At 41.9% G+C, this 18,122-nt stretch overlaps 1 protein-coding gene across 3 annotated transcripts in view; it reads left to right on the plus strand.

Annotated features, from left to right (window-relative positions):
• The window catches only part of sardh (sarcosine dehydrogenase), a 54,506-nt gene that overhangs the window by 21,020 nt on the left and 15,364 nt on the right, over positions 1–18,122 (plus strand). For all 3 annotated transcript variants that reach the window (XM_018748994.2, XM_018748987.2, XM_018748977.2), the window contains exons 10-16: positions 1,359–1,449; positions 3,544–3,685; positions 7,565–7,648; positions 7,754–7,867; positions 8,379–8,517; positions 9,020–9,133; positions 11,011–11,158. In XM_018748994.2, the coding sequence (XP_018604510.2) occupies positions 1,359–1,449; positions 3,544–3,685; positions 7,565–7,648; positions 7,754–7,867; positions 8,379–8,517; positions 9,020–9,133; positions 11,011–11,158 (832 nt within the window). The remainder of the gene's footprint in view (positions 1–1,358; positions 1,450–3,543; positions 3,686–7,564; positions 7,649–7,753; positions 7,868–8,378; positions 8,518–9,019; positions 9,134–11,010; positions 11,159–18,122) is intronic.

The following is an 18,122-nucleotide window of genomic DNA, read 5'->3' on the forward strand; positions in this document are numbered from 1 at the left end:
GTGCAAAGAGCTGTAATTTCCAGTAGTAAAGATTGAGTGGGCAGCTATCAAAGTCTGCTTTCAGGCACTCTGTGTCCATTCTAGGGTTCAGAGATTGTTTTAAGACTATGTCATACAGCCGAAATTTGCCTTATTTTTTGATTTGCACAAATATATTGTTATACAATGAATTCAGTTCTTATTGTGCAATGAAAAAGGATATTTCATTCACAAGGACTAGTAAAATCCTACTAAAGAAGGGGTGATCCCACCTAAAGGGATTGTGTAGCCACTCGATTTGACCCTTTGGAGAAGAAGACATCACCTGAGTGCACATGACCAAGGGGGGTATCCAGCACAGGTCCACTATCAACTCTTTCTTATCCTCCCAACACCCCTCATGTTTATCACCCAGAAGTACTGGCAGTGACTCAGATGCTTCTTTTGAAGAGGGTACTTAGGCAGAGGCGGGCAGTGGCAGCCCTCTCCCGCAGGGCTCTGTGGGGGCGGATGGGTGGCAGAGGGCATGTTGAAAGACCATACGCCTGCATGCTTCTGTACCACTGATCGTGCTGTGGGCACATTGCTTGTCAGCTCCTTGACCAAGACGGACAAGGTCAAGCTGCAGGCTTGCACTGCTTTGACTTTTCGCTCAGCGGTCCTTTGTTGTTCTGAAAAACCTCAGCAGACTCGAACGGGAGGCTGTGCACGCTGTACGAATCATTCTGTTCTCAGGCTCCTTTGAAGACACTGTATGTCCCGCACTATAAGTGGTAGTTACAGCATTCTTCTTTCTGAAGGAGCACCAGACCCAGGATGACTTGGGTCTGGGCCTAGAGTGTTCATGTGTCCTTCTAATCACAGGACAGGACCATGGACTGAGACAATTACCATATAGAATTGCATAATTAAGCAAATTTTAATAATTCTTTCAGTAACTGATCTCAAACATTTCATTGTGCATGATCGCTATATGAAGATATTTCCCTTTGGAAAAGGCAGCACTTCCATTTAAATGGCACCCCCCACAGAGTTCATCAGGTTTTCTAGCTCCGGTTATAGTGTTAAGGGTTTAGTTTAGAAAAGGCCTGAAATGGGTTCACTCAAGTTAATATTCAGAACAAGTGGTTCACTGCCAGGTTGGAACAAGGGTCTTCTGGACTTTTCCTTATAGGGCTGGGTTTGTATAGCCCTGGCCTACTTTGTCATATGTAGTGTGCCCCTGCCCTCTTTTTTCCCTCTCCTTTCTTTCGTCCTCTCCCGCTTCCCGTTTAAGGGTTTCCCCTTAGTCCATAGATCCCTCTGTCACAACTACCATTGACCAATTTGTCGGTGACCCATGGTGTGTAACTAATGGCCCCTTTCCGTACTACCCACAGGGATGATGCTTGGTGGTGGCTGCGGCAAGGAGCTTGCACACTGGGTCATCCATGGCCGCCCGGAGAAGGACATGTATGGGTATGACATCAGGTGGGCTGTGCTGCATGCGTCTCTTTGTTACGATCAGCTGGCTGAGGCATCATGTGCACCTCATTAACAGTCCAGAAAGGTACAGCTGTGACTGGGAAATGTTTGATTTGTTCAATTTTAGTATTCATCAGTGAGTCATGAAAAAATCAGATATACTGAAGGAAGGTTAGGAATGGAGGGTTAGTTAGGCCAATCCAGTTTTGACATCTAGCCTCGGCATGGTACCCAGTGCCTCATTGCCTGCTGGCACCATTAACGTCTCACAATGGAGATGTTCAATAAGATTGTAAGGCTGTCTGCACCATCCCCACCCCTTATCCCAACTGGCTTCCCTGGTTCTGCTGGCACCAGCTCAGTCCAGCTCACCAAGTCTGCCGGGAGATGGCTCCTGATTGATGGTGGGCAAATGGAGGGGGACAGCGCTCAGATGGGAGGAGGTTGTGGATTCATGTGTCTGTCTGCGGACGCACCGACCTCCATGGCCTCCGCAGGCGGAATGGTAATAAAGCGTGTGCAAATGAACAGCTTCCTTTCTGTCCTCCCTGAGTTTCAGAAGAAGCCTTATGGCTGCATTTCTGGGTATCTTATTTTCAAAAAAAAAAAAAAATCTTGCTGAAATTTAAGCAGATGTATGAAAACAGAAATTCTCTGTAATGTGTTGTTTTCCTTGCGATGTGTAAAATGCAGATTTAGGGGGCAAAATGTAAGGTTTTGATCATTTTATTTGTGTGAAATATTTGATAGACACATGTTGAATTGGTGAGAAGTGTGGCTGCCTCATCACAAGCTGTACTTCAGATGGCCCCCGCCCTCAGCTTGTTTGAGAATAATGTGTGTGTGCTGCATCCAAATGCTGAACCTCTGACTAAGCAGATATTGGCATTAGTAGACTTTGTTATTCCCAGAAGAAATTGTACAAGGCTACTCTATCAAACATACTAAAATGTAATTATAGAAGATGGGTAGTTTAGTAGTTAGCGCTGCTGCCTTTGCACCTTAAGTACCAAGGTTCGATACCCTGCTGTTTAAATGAGTGAATCATTATGAGTAGCTTAACATTGCAAATCGCTTTGGAGAAAAGTGTGAATTAAATGAATAAATATAAATGGGAGGCTGCAATGACGGAGTAAATAAATGGAATAAATTATGTTTAGATAAACCAAAGAGTGTAAAACAGATTGGTAGAACATGCAGTAACCTGCATGCTCCAGAAGACCTGGGCTTCCTCAGACAATAAAGGTACCTGTGACCATTTTTTGTACAGTCTGTGTTGTAGGTCCACTCCACCCTGTTGTTCCAGTGCACTGCCCCAGGTACTTTTATATAGACAGATGAGGATGCTGTTAAATGCCTTTCACCTCCAGAAAGATCGAGGCTCAGCTGACATTTTTTGTAGATCTGCAGAGTGGGGCGGGATTTCTGGGCCCTGTCCACTGTTCTCTGTACCTCTGAGACAAATACCTTTCAGCGAACAGGATATGTGTGCAGTAAGTGGTGTAGGTCATGGCAAGGCAGGCATAGAAACAGCTGTCTTGGTATTTATTAAAAATGTATAATCTTGCTCTTATGAGTGCTTTTGTATTCTGGGACCACAGCTGCTTCAGGCAGTCTTTCGTGTTGCATGCTTGTAGTTTGATAACTAATGGACACAAACACACAGACAGACAAGCACAATGCAAAAACTTGACTCGCCCATTAAACACATAAACACAATTTCAATTAACCAGTTCTCAGTTTTGATGGTGTTGTGGTCATTCTGGTCAACGTTGTGGTAATTCTGGTCAAAGTAAACAGTCATCCTACTCTTCTCCTTACTTTTAACCAGGTTATCTTGTCAGAATTCACATTCTTTGTGCGTGTTCCTGTGCTGTATGTGAATGTAACTCGCCAGAACGTCCATGCCTTTGCGCATGCATGCTTGTGACTGTACTGGCTTTTGTGATGTTTGTAGAATAATGTGTGTATGTGTTTATATGGGCTATCCTAATAATGCAGTGGGTGTTTTTTCGCTGCATAAATGTGGATTCTATCAATAAAGCAGTGTAGCATTTGTGTGTGTGCTTGTGCTCACCTTTGCGGTCACTGTGTTTACAGGAGATTCCATCGCTCACTAACTAGCAACAACCGCTGGATCCGTGAGCGCAGCCATGAGTCATATGCAAAGAATTACTCTCTTGTCTTCCCTTTCGATGAACCGTTGGCCAGCCGTAACATGAGGAAGGACCCTTTACATAAGGTACATCTTGCTCCTCTTGTAGCCTCTCCTTTTCCTTTAGTCAGCTAACCCTCGTCAATGCAAGCCAAGTGTCCTTTGAGCCTACTGGATATAATTGTGAATATATTTTACTTGTGAGTCTTCCGCTGTCGGTCACTGTGTTCAACATTATGGTTTTTGTTCCAGCTGAGATGTTAAGTGGTTTTGGCTCAGCATTTTGTTAAATGCCATTTATAATTCAAGTTTAGAAGTTTTCAGTCATACTTAATTGCTGTTATAGTGAAGATATTAGGTGCATACTTATGTGCTTTTAAAATGTGCCATTTATTAGATCATTTTTTAAACTTGGAATGAATTAGTACTGAACTTAAAGGACTGATTAATCAAAGCCTAAGATTATTGTAATTATTGATTAATTTAAATTACACACTTTGCATTACACACTTAACTGCATTTTATGAGATAAAAATGCAATACAAATGTACATCTCTTTTAAAAATTCAATTAATACAAATTATCGAAGGTCTTCAACTATTGCTTTTAGCTTATCACAGTTTGAATCATGGCACAAATTTAATGAGCAATTCATTACAACACCAGTTTAACAAAAATGGCATACTCATGGGAACCCCAGATGCAGGAATTAAAACTGCAGGTGAAGGGTCGCATACACACGAAGTATGATATACCGTATACTGATTGAATGGGCACATCCCATGGCTTCCTTCCAATGTGAAAATCTTCGGTACTGAAGTGCTCTAATGTATTAGCAAAGTATAGTAAGACAGTAGAGTATTATGGTGCTTTGGGTATTCTTTATCCTGGTAGCTGCTTACAACTAAAATAAGTGATTTTGTTGTTCAAAGAAAAATGGTGGAAAATGATTAATGGGAGTATTAAATAACTGTGGGTATTTTTCTACAGCTTGATATGCAGAAACTGCATTGTTCATTAGTGTAAATAGTAAATCCAAAAAAGACAGTAACATAACCAAACATTTTACAAATTCGTCTTAGTTTGGGCATTCTTTATACTACGTTAGGGTGGTGTCATTAATACCATGGTGGTGAAGATGTTTTTTGGGTGTGGGGTTAAATTTTTCTGTCATCATTTCCATCATCAGACCTTGCATATCTTGACCCTTCATTAACCTCTTTTTGGTCTGAGTGTGTTCAGTCCAATGAATGACACCTCAACTCCTGGCTCTGCATTGGTCATCTAACTGCATATACAATTAGGAAGTTTAAACTGTATCAAGTAAGTAAAATTTTGATTTAGGAAGAAATAGGATCACTCTTCTTTCCAGAGCAACTCTATGCATCTCTTGCTATGTAACACATGAACTTATATATAGAAACTTGCTATTTAAAGTATAGAAATGTGGGTGTATTGGCATACTCTTTTTCAGATTCAGTGCTATAATGTTTTTTCCTGGAAGTTCTAAAACACCTATAAATACCACAGATAATTCTGTTTCCAGACATAGCTACCATAGCAACTAGGTTTTCACTCCCTTTTACTGTATGTACAAGTATATATTTTATTGATGCCTATCAGTTCTGTTAACAGCACATACTTTAAATTCATAAACAAATAGTGCCTTTAATTTTTATTCTAAATGACAGCATTTGCATAGATACTGTTCTGTAATTTCTAGCAGAATTAATCTCATCCTCTTCACAACTTGATATGTTTAGCAGTTTTCATGGAAATATCAGCATCTGATTTTTGGTGTAACCTCTCCTCAATATCCACTAAATTCTTTTGAATTAGTAGGACAGTTTTTGAACTGATACTCTATTTGTTGGGCACCATCTGTCCATGTCTTATTTGTCTTCAGTTTATTTCATTAGCTGGAATAAACAGGTTTATTAGGCCCACTAAAGTAAACAGACTTTTTAAACATAGCTTTAAAACAGACTTTTTAAAACATTAAAAATTATATCTTATAGTTTCAGCTTTCAGGGAACAGGGCATAGAGCAAGTGGTTTTCCCAGGGTTCATGTGGGGTTTTTTTTCCCCCCACAGTCTAAAGGTGTGTTTAAGGTTCATTTGCAACCCTGAATTACCCATATCTTGTGTCTGTGAGTCATTGCCCTGAGCGCTAATGGACTACTGTGGACCACTGTGACCCTGCTGGATGGATTGGGTGGCTAGGGCTGCAATGATGGCAACTTTTTGTTAACATGTGTCAGTAGAGCTGCAAATAGGAAAAACTGAAAAATGTTTATATTTCACAGAAAGTATTAATAAAATACACATTTAAACTTAATGTAACCTTAAAATGCCATTTCTGTCGCTGTCTAGGTTAGTCAATACTTGCCATGTATACAGTTGCCAGCTAGAATGTCAAAGCAGTGTCGTTAAAGTGCAGTCTGAGGAGGCGGTTCTTGACTTTGAACCTGCAGAACAGCAGGGAAGGTGCGATTCTTGTGTTTGCAGCCGGGTTCTTCAACTGTTTGGGAGTCAGTGATGGAAAAGGAGCATGGGCATATGGCATGGGTATGGAAGGGGAGGGGGTTGACACAAGACAAGCAGTTGAGTAGTAAAGGGCACAGGGGCAATGGGGAAAACTAACAATACAGAAGAACAGTGAGGTGCAGGTGAAGAGGAGTAAGGTTAGCTCACCTAAATTCTGCTGTGGGGTGTGAGTACAAGCAACGGTAGGGCCAGTGTATGTGTAGAAAGGGCCATAACACACAGAATGAGCATTATATTCCCAGTGAGAGATTGTCACTTTTACTTCGGATGCATTTAATATTTTTTTAAAAAAAGGACTTCCACTTCACTCCAAGAAGCAACATAATTACATAAACACAGTGTAAAGGTTTTATTTAAGGGTTTCCCCAAAACTATATTGAATAGATTCGGTACTTTTGTCTTTGGCTTGCACTAATTGTCTCAGGGGAAAATATTATAGAAGATAAAGAGTTCTTGAATTAAAGATTGCCTGTAATGGAGGCATTAGCTTCAACTGAGCCACATTTATGACTGCAGTTTCAGCTGAGCGTACTCTAAATTAGACACTTGCCCTGAATATTTTATCCCCGTCTACTACGCCTGATGAATGCAGCTGTCTAAGCCTTGGCTCCGAGCTTCAAGCAGGAGATACCTGCTTGGTTTTCTATAAATCTCCAACATACTGCAGTAACCAGGGTTGTACCACAGTTTGTATGATGTTTCCTCCTCTGCACATAACATATCCTTATTGTAACAGATGTCTTGAGTAAAAGTGTTAGCCAGTAATGCATAGCTCACCTTCTTAGTGTAGTCTTTTTATGTTTGTCTGTTACAGTAGTTGAAAGTTGAAGTGGTGCTGTGTCAGGTTGTATAAAAAACTGACCTTTGAAAGAATGTGGCTGTCCACAATATCTACAGATACATGAGTAAAAAATTAACTGGAGGACATTTTATTGTGAAAAGACTTGCTTATGATGTACATCTGGCATCTCATAAAAAACATTTTAATTGTAGATGTTATTTATAATTTGAATATCCCAGTGGCTATGAGAGGAATATCATTACATTCCTGTTTCTAGTAATGATGGGAAAATATGTACTTTTTAATCACTCCTTTTTCAAAAGTTTCTATCCAAATTTTAAAAATATACATTTCTATTTTCAAAAATTCTATTAGTGCAAAATTTGTATAGCATTAATCAATTTTTTGGGGCTTAATGATATTATTACACTTGAAGTTTTATAGTATTGCATATATTTACTTACCTAGTTAACACTGGTTGCCTGGACAGTTGCTATATATGACAGTATTGTGACAGGAATTTATGGAATTTTTTGGTGTCTGTGCACCTATGCATTCACAGTTGCAGTCTATAGAACATGAGTATGTGTAAGACACAGTGCTGCACGCTGTTGTAAACATGTGTAATTGTGTTGCAGGTGCTACAGGACCAAGGCTGTGTCTTCCAGGAGAGACATGGATGGGAGCGTCCAGGATGGTTCAGCCGGGATGGCTCAGCCCCCGTGAGAGTCCTCTCTTTCACTATTGTGTTAGAGCCAAAGAAAAAACCTCTTCTCACCACAAAGCTGCTTCTCTACCTTGCTAACTGTAGCATTTTATTGTTGAAGGTTCTGGACTATGACTATTATGGAGCATATGGTATCTCCAAAAACCACAACTACAAATACAGCAACCTGCTGAGCAAGGAGTATACTTTTGACTTTCCTCTACATCATGATGTGGTGAGGTTCTCCTCTGTTTGTGCTACCCCTTTGAGACCCTGCCATTTGTCACCATTATGAGAATGAAGGTGGTCTTCTCGTGTAAGAGTGAGTATACCTGTGTCTGTCTGAGTGAGCAAGCAAGCATGCACACACGTGTGTGTGTGTGTGTGTGTGTGTGTGTGTGTGTGTGTGTGTGTGTGAGTCAGAGAGAGAGAGAGTGTGAATACACGCCTTAATGTTTATGTCAGGGATTGTGAATAAAAGTACCTATGTATGTATGTGGTAGTTAGCAAGTCTAAGTAAGAGAATGTGCACAAGTGTGAGATCATGAATATGGAGCTGAAAATAATAACTATATTGAATGCACTTGGGTCATGAGTGAATAAGAGTCTATGGGAGTGATTCGGTCAATGATTTAGTAAATGAAGATAATGTAATTGTGAGGACGTTCATTCCTCTGAGTGACTACCTGGCTAGGTGCATTAATGACTGTCTGACTGTGTGCAATAATGTCTCCGTGTACTTCTAGATCAAAGATGAGTGTCTAACCTGCAGGAATGCTGTGGCTGTGTTTAACATGTCCTACTTTGGCAAGTTCTACCTCACTGGTCCTGATGCCAGGAAAGCAGCAGATTGGCTTTTCTCCGCTGATGTTAACAAGCCCGTTGGTGAGTCCTAGTGGCTTCTCCTGTGCTTACAGGTACAGACATGCACATATGCATAAATATGCCAAGTGAACACACAAAAACAGGCATAGAGAGATTGAGCACGAAGAGTGAGTGGCTGATTACTGCACTATGAATTATATGTATCATTCAGTGCTCTATGTAACCTTGCTAAGATTGCTATGAAAAAATAAACTGAATATTTACAGACGGTTATGTTTAAAGTGCACACACGGTGTGTTCTGTTATACAGTGAATCTCATAAATGTGTACAAGTGACTGTCACTTGAACTGCAATGATTTATTATTTGTAAGGCATTCATATTAAGGATTTCTGAGTACCCAGTATTAGATTAGGAGAGCTACACAGGCATGCTGCTGTACATTGTTATGTAACTTCGCCAAAAAATATTTTCCCAAGGCTGCACACTCACTTTGTGATGACATTGCCTTCATCCTGAGAACTCAAGTTAAAAGCTGATTCCCCATCTTCTTTGTATTTCAGGCTCCACAGTTTACACATGCATGCTGAACAAGAGAGGTGGCACTGAGAGTGACCTCACAGTCAGTTGCATTAAGCCAGGCTCTGTCCACTCTTCTTTGGCACCTGCTTTTGAAGGTTTGTTTCAGCCTACCTGCAACCATGGGCTATCATGTAGTAGGGTAGTGATTATGGAACTGGACTGGTGATTCGGAGGTTAGCAGTTTGCTTCTGTAGAATTTACAGCTATATAAATATGTAAGGTATGGGTTTTCAAGATATAATTTTGGATGAATTTGTATCCTGAAGGATTTAATTATCAAAGGTCCAACTTGATCATCCAGGAGCCCAAAGTGTTGACCTGCACAGTTATATAAAGTTGTGTCTGATATATTTATTGGGCAGAAGAATTTACCTCAGAAACAGATCTCACACCGTCCTAGTTTTCTTTTCTTATCTGTTATCATCCCCACCCCGACCACTGGATGTAAATGTTATTGCATACACTACAGAGGAGATATGTAGTCTTAGGCAATATTTCATACAAATGAAAAGTACAAGAAAATAATGTCTCTCTTTAGATCTCAATTTATAAGATGTGAATGATGGTTTATAATGCTTAATGGCTTCAGCTCTGTATGAATGTTTTGACAGCTGACTAGATAAAATAGTGGCTCAACTACACCATCGCAATAATTCCACTCGACACACATAATGAGTATTTTTTAATTAATGAGGATGATTCAACTTTTTTAAATATGTGTAAAATCAGTATAACTAATTGAGATTCAAAATAACATTCATTATCAGGTTTTGTGAAATAAAAACACCTTTGACTGTAAAGGCTCAAGCATAAAATCAGTTTAGATAAGGTTAACATTGTGGATAAGGATATTGACTTCTTACCTGAACAGTTTAGTTTCAAGCTCCACACTGTTGTAATTCCCTTTAGTGTGGTGCTTAAAGTTTCTTGGATTAAAAACTCCCATCTCTATAAATTGGGGAAAGACTATAAAGCCAGTTTGCTTACAAGTGTCAACTAAGCAACAAATTAATAATCATAAATTTGCTTACTGGTGGATTCAGTTGAACTCCTTCAGCTCTTAGTAGTGCTTATTCTTGCCTTGTACACCAATGTGAATCTCCCTCGTGAAGTAGTAGCTTGTTTAAAATGCAGAGCTGTCAAACAGCAGCAGCAACAGCCCCTTGAAGGGGTTGTTATGGTAACTAGTGCCGATCAGGTGGAGGAGAAAGTGGACTCCAGCAGAGGCGGAATGCTGTGGGTGCATAGTTTTATTTTTTTTTCTGTTCTCCTCTCTCTCCCCTCCTTTATGCTAGGAAGTTGGAGTTGGGGTCTCTAATAGTTGATTTTATGGGGGTTGTGTGAAGGTGGGGCTCTGATGTAAGAACATGCAGACTGATTCTTGCACAATGTCATTTTGAAACTGGGTGGTGTTTGGGAGCTTCCTGCTGCTCCACCTTGCCTGTTTAACCCCATGGCATCTGCACAGGGACACAGTGGAGGGAATCTTTTTCTCTCTGACTGACTGCTGCCCACACAGACCAATATTTGATGACTGCCTATGTGAGGGTGTGTGTTAGTTATCAATGTACCTAAGCATCTGGGAGGATGTCTTGAAATTAAGAACTGATTGGTTTAGTGGAAGGTGAAGCAGGTATGTAATTTTGTGGGAACTGGTATCACCTCAGTAAAAGGTTCCCCATAGAGAATTCTCTGACTAATGGTTTCTTTATTGTTCTGAAATATTTACTTATAACTGTGTGAGTAATATAAACATTTTAACCTTTTTTACATCAGCATATTTTGCTGAAGTTGAAGTTACTTTGGTCTAGGATGCTATAGCAAGTGCCCTCCTGTGACTCCTGAATTACCAGCCTTCGGACTACAAATTTGCAGCATTAGATTCAACCTTTAAATTACAATCCTGTGTCATTTGTGACTATGCTGCTTGCTACCCCCTCTCTCTTCATCTGGTGTTTCTTCCCTTCCCTAGGGGATGGGTACTACCTGGCCATCGGTGGGGCAGTGGCACAGCACAACTGGAGCCACATCCAGACTGTTTTGCAGGATTCAGGCTTCAGATGCACTCTTCTGGATTGCTCTGAGGACATGGGCATGATCAGCATCCAGGGTCCCAAGAGGTGTGGCCATACAACAGTTTTCTGTCCCCCTCCAAGAAGTGTTGAGAATTTAGAGATAACTTAGTGCCACATTTTTCACTGCAGATGCTAAAATTCATAGCTGCTGGTAACACTGAGGAGACACCCTACCACAGTTAATTTTGTTCACCAGTGGAAAATTTTGGAAATCATGGCTGTTTGGATCTAAATGTGTTTTGATATGCAAAGCCATGTTTAGCGATTTCAGCTCTGCTTAGACATCTTGGTGAAGAGCCTAAGTACACTTAGCAACTGTGCTCACAGTTTGCTGTGCTGATTTTGGCCAGCCATGTCAAATCCATGTGATGTAATTATCTCGTTACGTTTGGATGTCACTTTGGGTCTTATGCCATATGGAATGTCTCAAAATGCTGGCATTCCCCTGGGTTTTCATATGCATTTTAACCAAGGAGCAAAGCCATTTTGTAAGTTGACTGGCTTGGCAGTGCCACTCGTCGTTAGAAGAAGTCCCGCCCTGCCGTCTTTCCTGGCTGTTTGTTCTCCAGCCCTATTTCTCCATTGGCACGTGTGATGAATTCCACCTCCGCCATTGTCTCCGCAGTTTCTAAAACCTTGTTCTATCCAGCTGCTCCCTCTAAGGCATGATTCATTGCTCTCTCAACACTGTCGCCAGCTTCAGTTTTTTTTTTTTTTTTAAAAAAAGAAAAAAGGGCTAATCTAATGCACATTAATGAGGTGATGGGCAGCACAAAATGCAGGCAAGGCACACAGTGATTTGAGTTGCACAGTGATGTAAAAGTCATGATCCGAGAAGTTTTCAGTGAGGTTTTAGTAAAAACTATGGTGAAAACCAAGGAAGTGAACGAGTCATAAATGACATCTTACTGTGCAAACTGGCTGGTGCCGTCAGATTAACTGATGCCTAAAGGAGGGAATTACGTGGCAACAGTGTCTGCTGCCACCATTGGAGTGTGCTTTAATTTGTGGCATTCAGCTCAGTGGCATGCAACACATTGACCAGAAACAGCAGCCTTAATTTGTGCATCATGTAAGGATTTCACTGCAGACTGCTTATTTCGCTGACATGACACCCTCTAAAGAAATTCACAGTGTTAGATTAGTGTACTTATAATTATTTACAACTAGTAACTTCTACTGGAATAATTTAGGGTTAACACCTTGCAGGAATGGGGATTTGATCCTGGGTCCTCTGACTGGAAGGCAACAACTGTAACCATTATTCTACCTGCTGCTGCTACAGGATTAGAATCAGAATCAGAATGAGTTTTATTGGTCAGTGTGCTAATGCACACAAGGAATTTGCTGTGGTTCTAGGTGCCTCCAGTATTTACAGAGAAACAAACAGTTGACACAGAATTACAGAATAAATAAATAACATATTTACAGAGTATATAAACATGAGAGTATAAATAGTATAAATACAAAACAAAAAATAAATAAGAATTAAATTACAAAAAGTCGTTGGATAATGTTGCACTGACAGGAGCCCTGTAGAGGAGGTGTTAACTGTTCATGAGAGTGATGGCCAGAGAGGAAAAACTGTTCTTGTATCTGGCCATTCTGGTGGACAGTGCTCTGTAACGCCTGCCAGAGGGGAGAAATGTAAAGAGTTTGTGCTCGGGGTGTGTGTGGGATCGGTGACCATTTTGATCGCCTGCTTCCTCATTCTGGACTTGTGCAAGACCTGAAGGATAGGCAGGGATGCACCAGTGATCCTCTCAGCTGTCTTGACTGTCCTTTGTAGCCTATTTTGGTCCAATTTGCTAGCCGAGTCAAACCAGACAGTTATAGCAGCACACAGGACAGACTCTGACAGCTGAGTAGAACCAGATCAGCAGTTCCTGTGGTAGGTTGAACTTCTTCAGTTGGCGAAGGAAGTACATCTGCTGTTGGGGCCTTTTTCACAATGGAGTCAATATAGGTGTCCCACTTCAGGTCCTGGAAGATTGTAGGACCCTGGAACCTGAAGGAGTACATGGCTGACACGATGCTGTTGAGAATAGTGAGGGGGGAGGCAAGGGGTTTTCTCCTGAAGTCCACAATCATCTCCACTGTTTTGAGCATGTTCAGCTCCAGGTTGTTTTGACTGCACCAGCCACCCAGCTGTTCAGCCTCTCTCCTGTATGTAGACTTGTTACCGTCCTGGATGTGGCTGATAGTGTAGTGTCTGCAAACTTTAGGAGCTTCACAGAGGGGTCTTTGGAGGTACAGTCATTTGTGTACAGGGAGAAGAGTAGTGGGGAGAGCGCATCTCCCTGGGTAGCACCAGTGCTGACTGTGCAGGTGCTGGAAGTGAATTTCCCCAGCCTCACCAGTTGCTGTCTGTCTGTCAGGAAGTTGTTGATCCACTGACAAATGGTAGTGGGCACAGAAATCTCCATCAGTTTGATCTGAAGGAGGTCTGAGATGATGGTGTTAAACGCTGAGCTGAAGTCCACAAATAGGACCGTTGCATAAGTCCATGGTTTGTCGAGGTGTTGCAAGATGAAATGCAGTCCCATGTTGACTGCATCATCCACTGACCTGTTTGCTCTGTAGGCAAACTGGAGGGGATCCAGCAGGGATCCAGCAGGGGTCCAGTGATGTCCTTCAGGTAGGCCAACTCCAGCCTCTTGAATGACTTCATGACTACAGATGTCAAGGTAACGGGTCTGTAGTCATTCAGCCCTGTGATCCTGGGTTTTTTTGGGACTGGGATGACGGTGTAGCATTTGAAGCAGGAGGGGACTTCACACTGCTCCAGTGATCTGTTGAAGATCTGGGTGAAGATGGGTGACAGCTGGTCAGCACAGACTTTCAGACAGACAGGTCAGACGCCATCAGAGCCTGGTGCTTTCATTGTCTTCTGTTTCCGGAAGACCCGGCACACATCCTCTCCACGGATTCTCAGAGTAGTTTGAATAACACAAGGGGGGGGGCAGGAGGTGTTGATGGTCGTGTGGAGAGAAGACTGGAGTGGGTGTGGGGTGTGAGACCGACCTTTTCAAACCTGCGGTAAAACACATACAGATCATCAGTCAGTTGTTGATTACCCACAGAGTGGGGGGATGGAGTCATATAGCTGGTGATCTCTTTCAGGCCTTTCCATACTGATGTGTGGTTGTTTGCTGAGAACTTGTTTTTCAGTTTATCAGAGTAGCTTTTCTTAACCTCCTGGTTCCTTTTCCAGGGTGTTTTGGGCCTGATTGTATAAGACTCTGTCCCCCTTCTGTAGGCCTCCTCCTTTGCCTGACGGAGCTGTCTTTTTGCCGTTAACCATGGTTTGTCATTATTGTATGTTAAGCGAGTCCTGGTGGGAACACAGATATCTTCACAGAAACTGATGTAAGATGTCACAGTATCAGTGAGCTCATCCAAGTTGCTGGCTGAAACTTCAAAGACACTCCAATCAGTACAGCTGAAACAAGCCTGTAGTTCCAACTTTGCTTCCTTGGTCCATCTCTTTACAGTTCTTACTACAGGCTTAGCTTGTTTATGTGCCGACGTGTATGTTGGGATGAGATGAACCAGATAGTGATCAGAGATTAGAAAACTGTTCACCTCCTGAGGATCTGAAGCAGAGTCTCAGTCAGTAGAATGATAGAGCTTAAGATCACTGAATACCTGACTTGATCCTTCAAGATTTTATTGGGAGGAATTGTCTTGGAGTCTTTGTGGAGTGTTCTGGGTTTTCTCCTAGTGGGTTTCCTCTGGGTACTCTAGTTTCCTTCCTTCCAAATGTTTGAGATTAATTAGCGACTCTAAATTACGGTTAGTGTGTGACTGAGTGCAGGTGTCAGTACCCTGTGATAGACTGGTGTCCTGTCCAGGGTGTTCCCTTCTTAGCAATGTGCCCTGTACTTCCAGGACAAGCTCTGGACCACCACGACCCTGACTTGGCCAGGCTGTAAATGATAGTGAGTGAAGTAGTCTGAAAAATTAGCTTTTTTTTCCTAAATGTTTTGAAAGCCGTATTCATTTTGGATTGGAACACTTAAATAGCGGAAATGACCCTTAATACCTAATTATTTGACCATATATTTATTACATTTCTTATTCAATAGGGGCAGCTGGTAGCATAGTGGTTAGAGCTGCTACCTTTGGATCCAAAGGTTGCAGGTTTGATTACTGAGTACTTGATTATTGAGTACTACAGCTAGAGGTTGAAACATCTGGCTGTAGTACCCTTGAGCAAGGTTCTTACCCTAATTTGCGCCAGTAAAACTACCCGGCTGTATAAATGGGTGAATAATTCTAAGATTGTAATATTGTAACCTTAACATTGTAAGTTGCTTTGGAGAAAAGTGTCGGCTGAATGAATGTATAAAGATGTTATTTCACTGTCAATAAATGTTTGCATCTGCATATAAAGTATATATATAAAATACATTGCTCTTTAAAATAACATATAAAAACATTGAACTTAAACTGAAAAGTTATGAAATTACATGATTACAGTGGAAGTAACATAATTACAGTAACTTTTGAACAAAGAGAATTCACCAAAGGAAGTGAACTTGCCTCTGAATAAGGCTTTAAATGGAGTAAAGTATTCTGCTGGCATTTTAGCCTTGCAAACTACACACACACACACACACACACACACACATTTTCAGAACCGCTTGTCCCATACGGGGTCACGGGGGAACCGGAGCCTACCCGGTAACACAGGGCGTAAGGCCGGAGGGGGAGGAGACACACCCAGGACGGGACGCCAGTCCGTCGCAAGGCACCCCAAGCGGGACTCGAACCCCAGACCCACCGGACAGCAGGACCGTGGTCCAACCCACTGCGCCACCGCACCCCCCTTGCAAACTAGTGACAGGTAATTGAAGTCATATGTTTGTATAAGGTTTCTGTAAGAACTGGAATTTATTGCAGGAGATTTTGAATGTTTTTCTGTATTTAAAAAAAAAAAAATCATTTTGAGTTTGAATGAGGGATGGAAATAATACTGTGCAAAATTCAGTCCATTTTTTTTTGGAGGTTTTATGGGTTAGATGTGTTTTATTTTTATGGTTTTAAATTTACATTTATTCATTTAGCAGATGCTCTTCTCCCAAGCGATGCAGAACTTGTCATGGGCACATTGTGTTGGGCAGTGAACTATATGATTTGATATGTGGCACAATGTGCCAAAGAATATTCTTATATTGCACCTACTAGATGAGCATTTCAAAAATTCTTTTTAAATATTATTTATTCCTGGATTCACAACAGACTGTTTTCTCACCAGTGGAGCTCAGAGGGAGTCTATCCACAGTCTGTTGTCAGCCTGCCTGGAAAATCACTTCCAGCTGTAAAAAATTAGTTTGTAAAAATCCAAACTAATCACTAAAATCCAGATAATCTGAAATATGCATGTTCCTTATTTTATGGCTGACCCATTGTTTGTGTGTTACAAATGAAAACTGCTGCTCTTCCTCTAAAATCTTCCAATGTGTCCTCACCTCATCTCTGTAATAAGTAATCTACATCGTTATATGACAAATTTTCCTATAACCAGAAGATGCTGTCTGTGCAGTTTGCATGTTTTTCTCGTGTTCACATGGGTTTCCTCTGTTCAAGTTCAAGTTGTTTTTATTGTCATTCCTCTATATAGTTTGTATACAGTTGAACGAAATGTCGTTTCTCCGGAGACCATGGTGCAACACAGAACAGGAGTACAAGACAGTAATAAATACACAGGACAGGACGGGACATGGACGCGGACATGGGCTGTGAACTGTAGGCAGTTTGTAATGTATGGAGTCATGCTGGGTTAGCTGTTTGACTGTGTTGAGTGATCTGACTGCCTCAGGGAAGAAACTGTTGTGGAGTCTGCTGGTGGTGGCACAGATGCTCCTGTACCTTCTGCCAGCTGGCAACAGGGCGAAGAGTCCATGAGAGGGGTGAGTGGGGTCGTTCACAATGCTGGTGGCTTTGCGGATGCAGCGGATTTTGTATAAGGTGTTGATATGAGGTGGGTAGAAGGACTCTGATGATCGTTTCAGCTGTTCTTACAACTTGCCGTAGGAACTTGCAGTCAGAGACTGTGCAGTTTCCGTACCACACGGTGAGACAGCTGGTCAGGACGCTCTCTATCGTCCCTCTGTAGAAAGTAGTGAGGATGGGAGTGGGGGAGTTTGGCTCTCTTCAGCTGCCGTAAGAAGTGAAGACGCTGCTGGGCCTTCTTGGCTAGGCAGGTGGTGTTGAGAGTCCAGGAGATGTCGTCCTCCATGTGCACACCAAGAAACTTGGTGCTTTTGACTCTCTCCACAGTTATTCCGTTGATGTGCGGTGGTGAGTGGGCTACTCGGTTCCTCCTGAAGTCAACAATCATCTCTTTAGTCTTATCAACATTAAGAGATAGATTGTTGTCGTTACACCATTCTGCAAGCTGGTTCACCTCCTTTCTGTATGCTGACTCATCATTGTTGCTGATGAGGCCCACAACTGTAGTGTTGTCAGCAAACTTGATGATACGATTTGAACTGTATTTTGCAGCACAGTCATGAGTCAGTAGGGTAAACAGCAGTGAACTGCGTACACAGCCCTGGGGAGCGCCGATGTTCAGTGTGGTAGTGCTGGAGGTGGAGTTGCCAATCCTGGCGGACTGGGGACTCCCAGTCCAAAAGTCCTGGATCCAGTTGCAGAGGGAGTTGGTCAGACCCAGTAGGCTTAGCTTAGTTATCAGTCTCTGAGGGGTAATTGTGTTGAATGCTGAGCTGAAGTCAATGAACAGCATCCTTACATAGTTGTCCTTTTTGTCCAGGTGGGTCAGAGAAAGGTGGATGGTAGCAGATATGGCATCTTCTGTTGAACGGCTGGGTTGGTAGACATACTGGAATGGGTCCAGTGTGGTGGGAAGATTGCTCTGTATGTGTTTCATGACTAGCCGCTCAAAGCACTTCATGATGATAGGTGTGAGTGCAACCGGTCAGTAGTCATTCAGACAGGACACAGATGATTCCTTCGGCACAGGGATGATGGTGGTCGTCTTGAA

The sequence above is a fragment of the Scleropages formosus genome, chromosome 6, assembly GCF_900964775.1.
Source record: "Scleropages formosus chromosome 6, fSclFor1.1, whole genome shotgun sequence".
Classification (NCBI taxonomy): Eukaryota; Metazoa; Chordata; class Actinopteri; order Osteoglossiformes; family Osteoglossidae; genus Scleropages; species Scleropages formosus.